A 14,447-nucleotide genomic window follows, 5' to 3' on the forward strand; every position below is an offset into this window, starting at 1 on the left:
CAACCATGTTGGGAATTGATCCCAAGAACTCTTGCATGGCAAGCTAATGCGCTGAACACTTCACAACAGGCCGACTTATTTTTTATTTCTTTTTTTTCTTTTTTTTTCTTTTATTCAGGAAACATACAGTACAGTTACAAAGTTTAATATTTTACACAATTGGACTTAATTCTAATGGACCAGTGAAGTTTCCATATTAAAAAGCAATTAAATGTAAGGTTAATTATGAAAGTATAAAAAAGAGAAGGAAAAAGAAAACATAAATGAAAGTTGTTTAAAAAATAAAATTTAAGTGAAAAAAATATATTTTAAGGTTTGTAGTTTGTAGTGAGTATTTTATATTTTGTAGTGAGAATTAAGAATGGAAATAAAGAATGAAAAACGTGCTCAGATGTAAAAATAAAATAAAATAGTAATAACATTTTTTTTTAAAAAGGAAAAACATAAACACATATATATTTTAAGGGATTCAAAGAAACAATGAGAAGAATCTTTAAGTGAAATATAAGACAGTAAATTTAAATTTAGGTCAATTTAAAAAACATCTTCAAAATTAATGACACATTATAGTAAGAGCAGCAATATATTGATTTTATTAACAAATATAATATAAGTTTGGGCATTCGCTGCTTGAATAGTCCATTTTTTTTACTCTTCCATCCGTTCAATTTTTGTGCTGTTTAAGAACTAAAACCTTTATTATTATAAGTGAAATTCATCTGACTGATTATTTTACTTACTAGGCAACGCCTCAAAATATTTTTCAATTAGCATCATATATCTACTTCTTCTTTAACCAGTTGGGTCGATCAACAATGTTTTAAGTTCGTCCAAATGTTTGTAGACAAGGACTGGAATTTACCCCCTGGAGATCAACATATTAGAACAGAGACGGAGAACATTTCAGAAAAGGAAATATGGAAATCTAGGCATTTACAGGGCTTATGACATGTCATTGGCTGATTAAGTGCCCACTTTACATACTAGACGTAGAAGAAACATATTTATTTTTTATTAGAAATTGTTTTCAGGCGTTGCCTAGTATATATGAATGTCTTCACAGCAATAAAGGTTTTTAATTTATTTTTTTTATATGTTAGTTGCATTATTCTTTTACCTTACTTGTAATGTACAAGGTTAATATATACTTCAAAGCGATAGTTATTTGTTTACTTAAAAATTTGTTTTTTTTTTCTTTTAAATTTATATTAAATTTACTTCAATGAAAAACTTAATTTGGTTATTTTATGTAAGGATCGGTTAGATGTTTCGGCTGTGACCTGTTTCAAGAGCTTCTCCGCATTTGCTCTAGTGAGCAAATGCAATAAAGGTTTTAACCTGTTAACTTACTAAAATCAACGGAAAAATTGAAGAAATATAGTTGTGCAAATATTGGCAAACGGTAAAAATACGGGACGCCACATTTTTTAACACGTTTGATATGTTAATTTGTTGCAACGGAGAAGTAACACATTTATGAGAAGGGAGTATGGAAGTTTAGGCATTTAAAGGGCTTTTGACATGTCATTAGCTAGTTTAAGTGGTCACTTTATACACTTTGTAATGTTCACTATTCTGCATATGTTTTGACATCCACAATTTTCTTAGAATGCTAAAAAAAAGAAGAGCTAAACCCTTATTGGTCTGAGTAAGGTTCTTTAAATTATTATGTTCCTTTTTGACACCACCTTTCGTTCGCGTATCTATTTAATCGAGGAAATAATGTTGCCAAAGCTGCTCGCGATATTTGCGCAGTGAACGGTAAAGATGCTGTGAATAATTATTGGCTAATTTGTTGTAAAATAATCAAGGAGAATCGTTCGCTTCGTTTGGAAAACTTATGTAACTATTACCCACAACAAGAAAATAACAACAAATTAGTCAATAATGTATTCTCCCTTACTCCCTCGATTGAACGCAAACAGAAGGTAGAAGATAGTGTCGAAAATGATCACTTTCGTCTGCTTGATATTCCATTTCGAAAGCTTGTAATAAAAAATCATAATATATGTAACGTAAAAGCAAATACAACATAAATATGTTTCTGCTTTAAATAAAGCAGAAAAATTTCTTTCAATGACGTAAATTTTTACCATTTTGTTTAACATTTGGTGCTCATGTTAAATTTGGAAAAAACAGACAAAAATTATGTTAAACCCAATATACAGGAAACACCATTTTGAGCTGGCCAAAATTTTGCAAACAAGGACTAGAATTTAGTTTTGATTCCCTAGGAGATATAAGGATTAAAATATTACAACAGATAGGGATAACTTTTTAGAAAATGGAATATGGTAGTCTAGGCATTTCCAAGGCTTATGATCTATCATTTGCTGGTTTCTTCTTCTTCTGTTCTAAACGTCTCCATTTCTTCCTAATCACCTAGTTTAAACATACATGGTTTACTGGCTATCAAGGCAATGTCATCGACCCATCCTTTTTGTGGCCTTCCAACGGTTTTTCTGCTTGCCTATGGTCTCCGCTTTATTCTTCTGGGTGTCCACCTGCCACCATTTTGCCTCGCTGAGTCCTGTCAGGAACACGCAAAGACAAATCAAAATAGTTTTCAGCATTTTATCACACATTTCATTAAAAAAAAACAAGTATTAATAACTCATAATTAAATAAAAAATAAAATCGTTTAGTTTTTTTGCATTAAAATTTGAAATAATAATTATTTGTCTTTTTTTTAACTTAAATAAACACTTTTACAAATTTCTGTTATTTTTTTGTAAAGAAAAATATTGTATTCATTTTTGAAAACAAATTCTTCTTAAAACCTGTTATGCTTATGTTTTTATATAAATACTGTTTCATTTAATTCTATTTTGGTGATCTTTTGTTCATTTACATGTCGAAAAAATACGCCTCTCATTATTACGCAATATTCTTAATTGCATTTCTTAACACTCCCAGAAAAATAATTAACTGATTTGTTTAAAAATATATTTTAATTGAAAGGAAAGCCATACAAGGGTTGCTTACTGAAAGTTGACATTAAAGCACTTGTAATTTTCGCAATTCAAAAAAAAATTAATCGTTTTTATGAGAATTTACGCGAGCCAAAAATAAGCTGAGAAAAACAATGTGATCAGAACATTGGGGTGAGATTCGTGTACACTTCGTAATATATTCAATACGGTAACACTTGTTGATTCCAACAACGTGAGATACCACTTCAACCCTTAACGCGTGTTTAGTTGATCTTTGGCTTCTCTGTCTCAGAAGGTTATTTTCGAGTCAATTTATAAATCTTTATATGTATTTTAACGCATCGGCCTCGGTGAAAACTAACATGCCTTTTTTTCATCATACATTTCTTTTATAATGTATCTGTATCTAAATGTTTTCCTTATTTACAATAATTATTGCTTTATCATTTTTTTTTCTTTTATTTTTTTTTTTTTAAATTCACTCAATAATCGTTCTCGAAAACCCATGTTTTTTTCCCTTTTACATATCTTTATTTTAAATTGTAGTTCAAAAAAGTTTTTGTTTATTTATTGTTTTTTTATATAATACGTATAGCCTGTAACACTGATATATTTAGCTAGCCCGAACGAACGAAATTCAAAATACATGCGTTTATAAATGCACACACATTTTCAAAAAATAAAAACAAATGAAAAAAAAAAACAAAACACAATAAAATAGCAAAATCAAAATGTTCTTTAGATGTTACCTATATGCATATAACATGGTAATAGGATTGATAAGTAAAATTAAATAATGTTTTGAGTCATTTAGCAAAAGAATATATTCACATTAAATATAAGAATAAAAAAGTTTTTAAAAAGTTTTTTTTTTTTTTTAAATCTGTGTCAGTTTATATAAACATTAATATACAAACCCATATATACAAACACATATACATGTTTGAAGAATACGCAATATAAATATTTTTTGCATTAAAAATATAACTTTTTTATTAGCAATTTAGCAGAAGTAATCAAGCACATTTCTATCCATGACCAACGTTTTTGGATGTTGCCAAACACGCTTAGATGCCAAGCACAATTCTTTATTTTTGATAGAAGTTAAGTTTCCTAGACCCATGAAAAATGAATCACTCTTTTATTGATCTAATCATTTTTATTAGTAACCGAACGTAATTCTATACATCTTAAATGGGATTAGATAACATATTGAATCAATTTCGAAATTGGTTATTTTTTACCGCTTCAGGCAAATTTATTTCTTTTTCTGAAAAAGTATATTATGTTCCCCATATTTTCACGTTTATTCTTTAACTTCTGAATTCTCTTCCCCTCCTGTTTCCCGTTTAAAGTACATTAGGAAACCAATTTCAATCTCATTCGCCGAAAAAAACTTAATGTTGATGACAGTGGAATGTACTTTCCTCACTTTGAGCTTGGTCTTTGAATATGAGCATCATAACTTGTGATTGACCGGTTTTATTTTATTTTTATGCTTAAAACTTCAAGTACAAAGAATAAGTAATATGGCGGACTTATTGCTTAAAGAAATATCTTCAAGACAACCAAAAAACAGACTGGTTTAAATTTTGTCTTAAAAAACATAAAAATACATTAAAAGATACATACGTAAAATAACAATAACCTAAATAATTCAAACTAACAGCTGTTTTTTTAAATTGGTAGATAAGGCTTGGACATTTTTTTATTATTTTAAAAACGTTATGTTTTACATTTTAAATGATGAGGAATGTGAAATTAGATAATGAGTTTGGAAGGAGAGAAAAAGAGGAACCAAGGAAAGAAAAAGGATAAAAAATTTTTTTTTTTTTTAAAACAGTTAAATTCAGGGTTTTCAGGATTCTGAGGATATACAATAATGTTTTAGGCGTTTCTTGAAAGTGGCTAAAGAAGGTGCATTTTTTTATATGAAGAGGTAGCTCATTTCAAAGTCTAGAAGTTTGAATGGAAAAGGAATAGCTGAAAAATGATGTGCTATGTCGAGGAATGGAAAATATTCTCTCTTGAGAAGGACGAAGTGAAAGACCATGATCAGAAAGGAAAACGAAATTCTCAGCAAGATATTTTGGAGCGCAAGGATTGTGAAGAATATTATTTTTAGAGGCCACTTTACACACAGTAACATTCAACATTGTGCCTTCGTTTAAACATACACATTTATTCGACTCATCAATCTGCTGACTTTTGAAAAATAAGGAATGACAATTCATAAGCCTCGTAAATCCGTAGCCTTTTTTTGACATGGCCTGTTTTTAGTAATGCTACGCAATCAGTTTTTGTCAATTAGCAACAGATTATATTTAAAGTTTTATTCTAAATTAAATTATCAATCTAGGACAAAAAAAGAAATTAAATGTTTTTGTGTATTCTCTGGATATAGATAGAAACAATGTTGGTTCAAATAACATTGGAAAATATTAAGATTAAATTATTTCAATAATTTATTTTGCTTCTAAAAGAGTTATGAGATGGTATTTTGAAGGATTTCATACCCAGAAAAATTATGCATTACGTTTTTTCTAAACCTGGCTATATGTGATATCTACAATACCTTCCTTTTTGCACCCAGTGGTGCATAGAACACTGCATTGGTATTCCAAATACAGCGTTTTTGATAATTTATTACATGAAGGTAAGGTGCTTCGCTATCGCTTCAGGAGCCAGTCCAGAAACAATGAAATATTGCAATTTAAACAACCTTTTAAAAAATTGAACTCAGTACCTCAAAATGGTAGGTGAAGTCGCCAACCACTACACAACGAAGCGCACTTATCTTCTTTCAATTTTTTTATATAAAATTTTTGCCTTAGAGTAGCCATCACGTCGAAAATACTTGACCAGGGATTTGATTCTATTTCACACACAGAACTGTTTTTTTCAAAGACAAACAAAAACACTTGTAAATTTTTAAAAAGTAAAAGATAATGGATATAATTTGATTCTTTTTATCACAATAGTGTTTTAGGTCATTTGGGAGCTACTGAATTCGTTGTATTCCGTGGAAGGTGGACCTCTTTATTTTGTTATACTTTTTAGATACTCGGAGATAATTATTTAAATATGATTATTTGTTTCTTTTCATAGAAAAAATCAAGAAATTTTCTCGAAAAGTTTGCGCCTTAATGCAGTTTTCAAATTTGAGTTTGTCCAATAAAATCACAAAACATTTTTTTGGAGCAAACAAAAATACCAATACGTAGTAGATGTACCTGGAGCCATCTTTAGGGTAAACTGGAATAGCAGCAGAAAGGTCGGAATGAATCCAACTTACACGAGATAACCCAATAAATGCATATGGATATTTCTTCTTCTTCAGCAATACAGGCCTCCTCCATCTTTCTCCATGCCAAATGGTCTTGGAATATTTGCATCCACGCTGTTCGCGCATGCTTTACAATGTCGTCTCTCCAGCGGAGCAAGATACGTCCGGGGTTTCTAATAGTAGCCTGAGAGCTCCAGAACAGGAGGTACTTTGCTTATCTATCGTCTGAGCTGCGAACAAAATGACCATAGCGCCAGCCCAGCGCCATTTCAACTTTTTCAACTTTGTCTCTAAGACTAATCCCCAGCATCGCTCGCTCCATGGCTTTTTATGTGACTTGCACTTTTGTTGAATAGCGTGATGGTCTTAAAATGTTTATTTTTGTTACTTTTTTTATAAAATAACTTCAAATGAAAATATCAGCAAATATTTTTTTTAATTCAGTACAATGATTAATTATAACATATTTTTAAAACTATTTTTTTATATCACGTTTCAAACGCCACTTTTACTTATTTATAGCAATCCTTTTCGAACAATCAAAACAGCGTTATCAAATCATTCTTACTCTCACAAAAGGCATGATTTTATTTTATTTGTTATATAAATTATCGGCAGAAGAAAGTGGGTTGGGAATTTTCTGCAACTTTAGAGTAGGCGTGAGGGGGGTGAGAGGAGGGGTGGACATGCGCAAAAACGTAAAAACATCGCGGCAGGAATGAATATTACTGAGCAGCAGTACTATTTTGAGTATTTAATCATTGTACAAGCGGTTTGTAAGTACAGTCCGCGTAGCTTTTAAGCGTGAAAAAGCCTATTCCGAGTTTCCAATTCATTTCAATTTTAATAATCTTGAAAATACTTGTAATAAACCGAAACCATTATTTTAGTTATTGTGGATTTAAACAATAAAATAATATGCAAATATTTGCATTGAAATTAATTATTATCATTGCCATAACTGCTTTCCTTTTATGATTTATATTTGGAATTCGAATAAATTTACTTGCTTTTAACTTAACTTTTGAGTTTTTTTTTTTTGCCCATTTCTCACAAAACAATAATGAATTCTTTTAATTTATTTGCCTTTTATTACAATAACCGTATTTAATCAAAATAAACATGGTCATTTTATTAAAAACGTTAAAACTTTTAAAGAATAACACATTGTGTTTTGGTGAAATTGTATTCGAATTAAAATCTAAAAAATACTTCATTAAAATTTTACTACTTTTAAATGTAGTAATAAATTAAATTAATTTAATTTAATTGAAATTTGTCTTTAAACAGTGGTCGACACTAAATAAAATATTTTACTTTTCAACATTTTAAAGAAAGTTAGTCTCTGGTTAATTTATTTGATAGTTTTAATAACTTTATGGATTAAAAAGATTTTTGAATGTACTTAATTTATATTGAGTTTTGCAAAAAGTGAAAAAAATCCTGAGCATCTGTAAGTGTATTTACGCTAGTATTGCCAGTCAAGCGGTTGTATCAAAGGAAGATGCGGCATAGAATAAAACTGAGATTATTTGAGGAATTATTAATAAAGCAGTGTTGCTATCTCATTTTTCGAACTTCTCTAATATTCGATAGCACTTCATTTCCCGCGCGGGAGTTGTTCTGTAGTAAACAAATTCTTCTGACAGCTTCAATATTTCCGCATCCCTCCCCCCGCGAGGGTAGCTAACTACCACCCTCTCGGAGAACGAAGGCTCTCGTAGCTACTACGGTGCAGAACTCGCGACCAGGAAGGGAATATCTTCTCTCCGGGGTAAGCCTCCCCATTCCGAGGGCGTAATGATTTTTTGGCGATGAATTTATATTCGGGAGAGAGGGATGGAGGTATGGATGGAGAACAGGCGCCCTCATTAACGACGCCAAATATGCAATTCTGATCTTTGAAGAAAAATAACTACACCGACAGAGAAAAAAGACGCGTCGGGGCGGACGTACGCGGACGCGGAAAGTCCTCTGATCAATGTGACTTAACTCGCGATTTTTACCAAAGTAGTGACATTTTAAACCCGTAATTAAATCAACTAAAAAATAAACAAAATGGCACATAATTAATTCATTTAAAATAAATTAACCCGCGTATGTGTGATACTCGTATAACCTTTCTTGACCGTCGCGAAGTTTTCCAAACTATTCGCCGAAGTTTAGACCGGGCCACATGTCCGGTTTTGTTTACACTTTCAGGAGTGTACCAAACTAAACTTAACCAAAAGTTTTTTCATGAAATTGTTTGGATTTTCGTTTATGTTAAACTGTTTATTTTGTTGTTATAATTTTAAGGGTGTTAATTTTGTTTCCGGGAGTGTTAATTTGTGATTTATTTAAAAATATAGATATCGTAACGTTTCTTTACAATACAAGTGTTAAAACATATTTTTAAATACCAAATCAGTATTTTCAACTGCACGCTTTTAATACATTTAATTACTATATACAGTTTATTATCGGATAATTAATAATTATAAACATAGTGAACACGTTCGCAGTTTTTTTCCCTTTCCTCTGCCCATGCAGCTTACTGTTGCGAGCGGGAGAACGCATATCGTCCTCCTGTTTCCGCAATTAGGAAGTAAAAAATGAAAAAGCGCGTGCTCTAGCAGTCAAAATTCAGGGGGACGAGGGGGCGAGGGGGCAAGGGGCGAGGGATGCTGGGAGGCTTCTCCTACCCGTGCCCCGCGATACACGTCTAAACACCCCCCGAAACTAACACAGACAAGAGTACGCGAAAAGCTTACCACCACCTTCAAACGCCCGTGGCACATTTTATATTTTAATTGCAATCACCCCGGTAGGTCCCCCCGCGTGGGGGCGCTCCCTCCACCCCCAACCCCGTTCGGTTGTGTATGTTAAAATTTAGAAAGAGACGACGTCGGCCGCGTTCCCTTTTGGACTTGCAATGTTATTTATCTGCGTGGAAAGAGAAAGGGGAGCTTTTTCGCTACAGCTTTCGGCGAAAGCTCACGCACTATTTTTTAGTGCCCGCTGATTACGCCAGATGTCCCGCGCTACGTACGGGGTACACTCGGCGCGCATACAATTTACAATTCCCACTCAGTTTTGCATTCCGTTCACGGCGAGATCGGTGCTTCGTGTAATCATTCTCTTAAATTAATCATTTTTTGACACCGTAAAAAACATAACATAATTATTATAAAAAATCTAGTGATATTTTTTTTATGTTAAAATAAAATATAATCAAACGATTTAAATGTTTAAAAAAAAATTTACGTTATCACAACAGTGTAAAATAAATGTAAAAACACAGTCTGAACTGAGCCAACTTTCCAGGAGCACATGTTGACGAGAGAGATTCGGAGATCTTACGTTACGTACGGAGTCACCAACACAAGCGTACTATCTCGTAGCGTAGTATACTACTTCTCACGGACACACACACCTCCATTCAATATTCGCACTATTTTCCCCGCTACATTTTTTAAAACGCTATCCCAGTTTTTAACTCGTATTCACGCACAGAGATGTCACGGTCGTGTCGGAAGATAAAAAATTAGTGCCAATTTTTTCGCGCTCGCGAATTTGCAGATGTAAATTTATCCGGGTGTAAGTGGACGAATAGTTTCTCGGGCGTGATTTCGCGATTCGATCTCCTAATTTTAATCAAACTTTAACCTTTTTACGATATATTTCAAAATGTTGCTTTAAAAAGAGTACTATTTGAGTGCAATCGCCGAAAAACGCAAGTTTCCTTTATTTTTCGAAAAAAGTTTCCGTTGAATGCAAAACCAGTTTTGACGTTTGTGACACGTGAGTGATGCTTAATCGGTTTTTTAACATGATTAATAAAAATACTTATCAAAAAAACAAAAAATCTGTGTTTTTAAATCAAATTAATACGTACATGACATTAACTATTTTTTCAATTACGCATTTAAACTCTTTTTTAATAATGTCGTGTACAAACCTACTATCATCATGCCGAAATTGTAACTAAAATTCATCAAATAAAGTGTTTTTATTGGTTTTTGCTTAGTGATATCATAATATAGGTGATATTTGTTAGGTTATTTAAGTTAAAAAATATACTGATGTTACCATCGCTCACGATTAAAATAAAATAATCATAAAAATTTTAGAAAAAGTACTAACGTTTGACGGTAAAAACAGTATTTTAAATTTCAATGTACATATGTGTGTTTTTAACAAAACACAAAAATTGATTCAATCGTTACTAAGCGATTTAGTTTTTAGGGAAAATGTGCAATAAACTCAACAAAATAGTCTTAAATATCTTCATAAACAATAAACATCCATGAGAAAAAAAACAACCTCAAAATTAAATAACGCAATAAAAATCACGAATAAAATTATCAAAGGATTACAAATGTTAACACTATAAAAAATACGCTAGATTATTTAAGTTCTGTATGCGTGTTTTTTATAATGCTTTTTTATAATTTTATTTTACAGGTGTCAAAATTATAATTAAAATATATTTAAAACTAATGTACCTTTATTAATTATTTCTAAAAACGTTAACTAGACATAAAAATAAGTTCTTCGAATAATAATGTCGATAGTGTGCAAAAGAAAACTTTATGAATATCGAAACCGAACCCGGGCCCTGTCCAAATGCTAAGAAAGCCGTCAACTCTTCAACCAATGACTTAAGGTAAATTTTATTTTTCCATATTTTCAGTGTTTTTAAGAATATTTTGTTTTTATTTTTATAAGTACCTGTGGTAATTATTGAATATTTAAGTGAACCTATTCTGCGTTTTTAAATAATAATTAGCTTTTTTTTTTAACAATCTATAAAAGCATTATGACACAATATAAAAAACAATCATAACTGAATTTTTTTATGGCCCTCGTGGTGTAATGGACGCTTGTATCACGTACCTACGGTTCCAGGTTAAATTCCTGGTGAGATCACAAAAATCAGATGGGATTTTTGTCAAGCCAAGGTGTTCTTTGCTTAAATTTACCGCTGTCATTAGGTGCCTATATGTTGCAAAAAATAAAAATACTTATCATATATTCTGTTATTGATATTCAATGAAAAATTACTTACTGCAAATTTAAAAACTAGAAATAATAATTTTACATAATACATTTTTTTCGATTAATAACTTGTTTATTTTTTTCATTTATTTATAAACAAAAAATATAAAAGGACAAATAATGAAATCCACCAAACCGGGAAACTGGCTTTTCAGCGGGTTACTTTTTTTCCTTTACGAAGAAAAAAAGTTAAAGAAATTTTATACGTTTAAAAAGTAACATAAACATTATTTAGAACTAAAGGGTAAGCATACGTATTTTTTACAGAAAATATAGATTCAAAAATTTTAATAGCAGAATGTTTACATAAAATAATAATCAATATAAGGCCTTGTTACATATAAGCCATTGAGTTATTTTCTCATAAAATGTTTTGTCAACATTTTCTTTTAATATCTGCATATGAATCTTATAGAAAATTTTTGGAACTGTATAATAAAGTGTTTATTGAATGACATACCTGTACGTTTTACTTTTAAATTGAATTTGCAATTAATCAATTACATATATAAAACTATGATTTGCATGTTTGATTTTACTATCATAAATTCTATTACGGTGATTTTTAGCGGTTTATTATATTTACATTTGAAACACAAAAGATTAACGATTATTGTTTTTGCCTAGAAAACTATGTCATTTTTTATTGTATATTTTAACGGTTATAAATAAAAGTTTTAACAAAAGTACTTTTACCTGTCTTATCTTTTACATAAAATGTGAATTTTATAGACATATTTTATAAAAAAAACATAAAAATAGTTAAAGAATTAAAAAATTCGAGATGTGTTGTATTTTTTATTAATTATCGGTCTGACCGGTCTATCCATAATATCATTAGCTTGATACCTATATGGCGTATGTTATTAAACATGTTTTTTTTATTATGCATTCGATAATAAATAAATAAAACACTTTCCAAGTATTTTCCGTAAAATAATAAACAATTTTTTTTAATTATTATGACAACAAAAATGAATGTAAAATAATAATATTATGCAACGTTAATCGTGAAACGTACTTCCACATTCCTAAACGTCTACAACTGACAATTTTGTCCACGTAAAAATAAAAATGTCTTTTTGATATTTATTAATATTTTTTGTCGGTCTCGTGGCATAATGGTCAGCGCGATTGTCTACCAAGCGAAAGGTCTCGGATTCGATTCCCGACATGGTTGATAAGAAATGTTTATTGAAAAGGGTGTTTTTACCCTAGAATATTTCATAGTCCTTGGACTGGTACCTGAAGGGAAGGACTGATTATCTTACTTTCATGTAACAAAAATTAACAAAAAAAAGCTGCGATTGGTGTACCAATGCAGTACCCTATGCAATATTAGCTGTGGAAAAGGAATGATGATCATGATTATGATGATAATATTAACCTGCAAAATTATTACCATCCAATTTTTTTTTATATTTTTAGTCAGTAGATGCAGTGCTATACGCACCATTAGATACACGTAAAGAGCAGAATTATAACAATAAATTATTTAAATTAATTTTTTTTTATGGTTTTCATGAAATTCAGTAGGTACTTTTTGCATAACTTTAACGTCGGCATTGTTTAAAGGCTACATATTTTAAAACCAAGCGCATATTTGTAAAAAAAAAATGTACTTGTTTAAATTAAAAACAACTTTTTAAAGACAAATTACAAAGTACGTAAACAAAATAAAATGCGTTAATGCGTATATTTTAATTGTTAATATTTAATCTGTTTTGCTCCATAAAAAGTTGAATTAATAACTTTTTTGTAAGTTTTTAAAACATTAAATAACATTTTTTGCCCTCTTATGTATATGATGTTTTGTTACACCACACAAACTTAATCCTGAAGATGATTCCAGCAACAGAGCTCGAAACGTGGGAGAAATATCAAACGCTAAGATAAAGTTTTAAACAAAATTAATTAACAATCGCAATTTTTTTAATCCAACCATTTTTTATTTCAACTATTTTTAATTAAGACGCTTTTTTAGCAAATATATTAACGTTAATGTATTTCTCATATTATTTTGAGAAAATTCAAATTCAAGAACAATATAATCGAAAGATGTATTAAACTACCAATTCTAAAACTGTGGGATTTTCCTCAGAGGAATCGTAAGCTTAACAAGATTGTGTCGACTTTAATAAAATATTATTGTGAACAATTTTACGTACTCGTAAACTACATACTCGAATTAAAAAAATATGCCATTCGGAATTCCTTAGGTTTTTATGATTAGTTTAACAATTTCACAGGACGGTTTTGCATGAACATATTCAGTTTATATATGTATAAAATTATAAGCAGTGAATTACGAAACATGCATTTTTTAATAAATGTATGAACTGTTTTTGAATAAACTGTTTTTTTCAAATAAACCTTTTAAAAAATTTATATGCAGTACACATTCTTCATGATTATCTGTTTTTCAAAAGATAAATCACGGACGTCGTATTGAACAAAATGTTCAGGAAACAAGATTTAGTGATTTCCATAACATCAAAACTTTTTAACCAATTAAGATAATTTCAACCTCCAAAGATCTTTCAATGTAAAATAATGTTTTTATAAAAGAATAATAGCACACGTATTCGTATGAATTGTGTATCTGAGACTACTGACGTTCTTTTGCGTTAAAACAAAGTAAACTGTTGGGTGTTTTATTTACGTATAAATAATTTGTTTTGATCATTATTTAACACATTATTTGCAAAGAATCATACCTACTATCTGTATTGGTTCAACATGTACTGACATTACAACAATAACCAACGAACCAAAAATAATTCTGTCAATAAATATATAAAGTTCAATTTATTAATGTACATCATAATATGTACGTAAGATTTTTGAATTTATTTTTCTTTTGTTCTTTTACAATTGATGTATTACATTTTTTACATTAAAGAAAATGTTCTCTCACTGGGTCTTGTGCAGAGGAAGACATTTTATTTAATTTTGAAACATACCTTATTAAACGTAATTCAATCATTATATCAAATACATATAAAACATAATGAAAACACATAAAACTCACAAATAAAAACAAAATAAATAAAAACATATTTCTACCTATTTGGCCTAATCCACTCATCAATCCGTGCGCTTCCCACCTCCATTTTCCATTTTTTAATGGCAATTTTATACTGACAATATTTATCATTTGTCTTTATGGACAATGGAAGTAGGTTGTA

The 14,447-nt window shown here is 30.1% G+C and overlaps 1 protein-coding gene across 12 annotated transcripts in view; it reads left to right on the forward strand.

Annotated features, from left to right (window-relative positions):
- Positions 1-9,699: 9,699 nt before the first annotated feature.
- Positions 9,700-14,447, forward strand: part of br (broad-complex core protein) — a 97,369-nt gene continuing 92,621 nt past the window's right edge. For 3 of the 12 annotated variants that reach the window (XR_015822718.1, XM_088228952.1, XM_088228959.1), the window contains exons 1-2: positions 9,705-10,002; positions 10,666-10,867. Coding sequence is in view for 9 of the 12 variants with exons in the window: in XM_088228952.1 (XP_088085078.1) it covers positions 10,794-10,867 (74 nt within the window). In the remaining 3 variants the exon portion in view is untranslated. Of the gene's footprint in view, positions 10,003-10,665; positions 10,868-14,447 lie in introns of all 12 variants that reach the window. The other 9 variants (XR_015822717.1, XM_088228932.1, XM_088228939.1 and 6 more) reach the window with 6 other exon arrangements.

This window comes from Micrasema longulum, unplaced genomic scaffold, assembly GCF_059751315.1.
Source record: "Micrasema longulum isolate JH-2025_06_02 unplaced genomic scaffold, ASM5975131v1 h1tg000049l, whole genome shotgun sequence".
NCBI lineage: Eukaryota > Metazoa > Arthropoda > Insecta > Trichoptera > Brachycentridae > Micrasema > Micrasema longulum.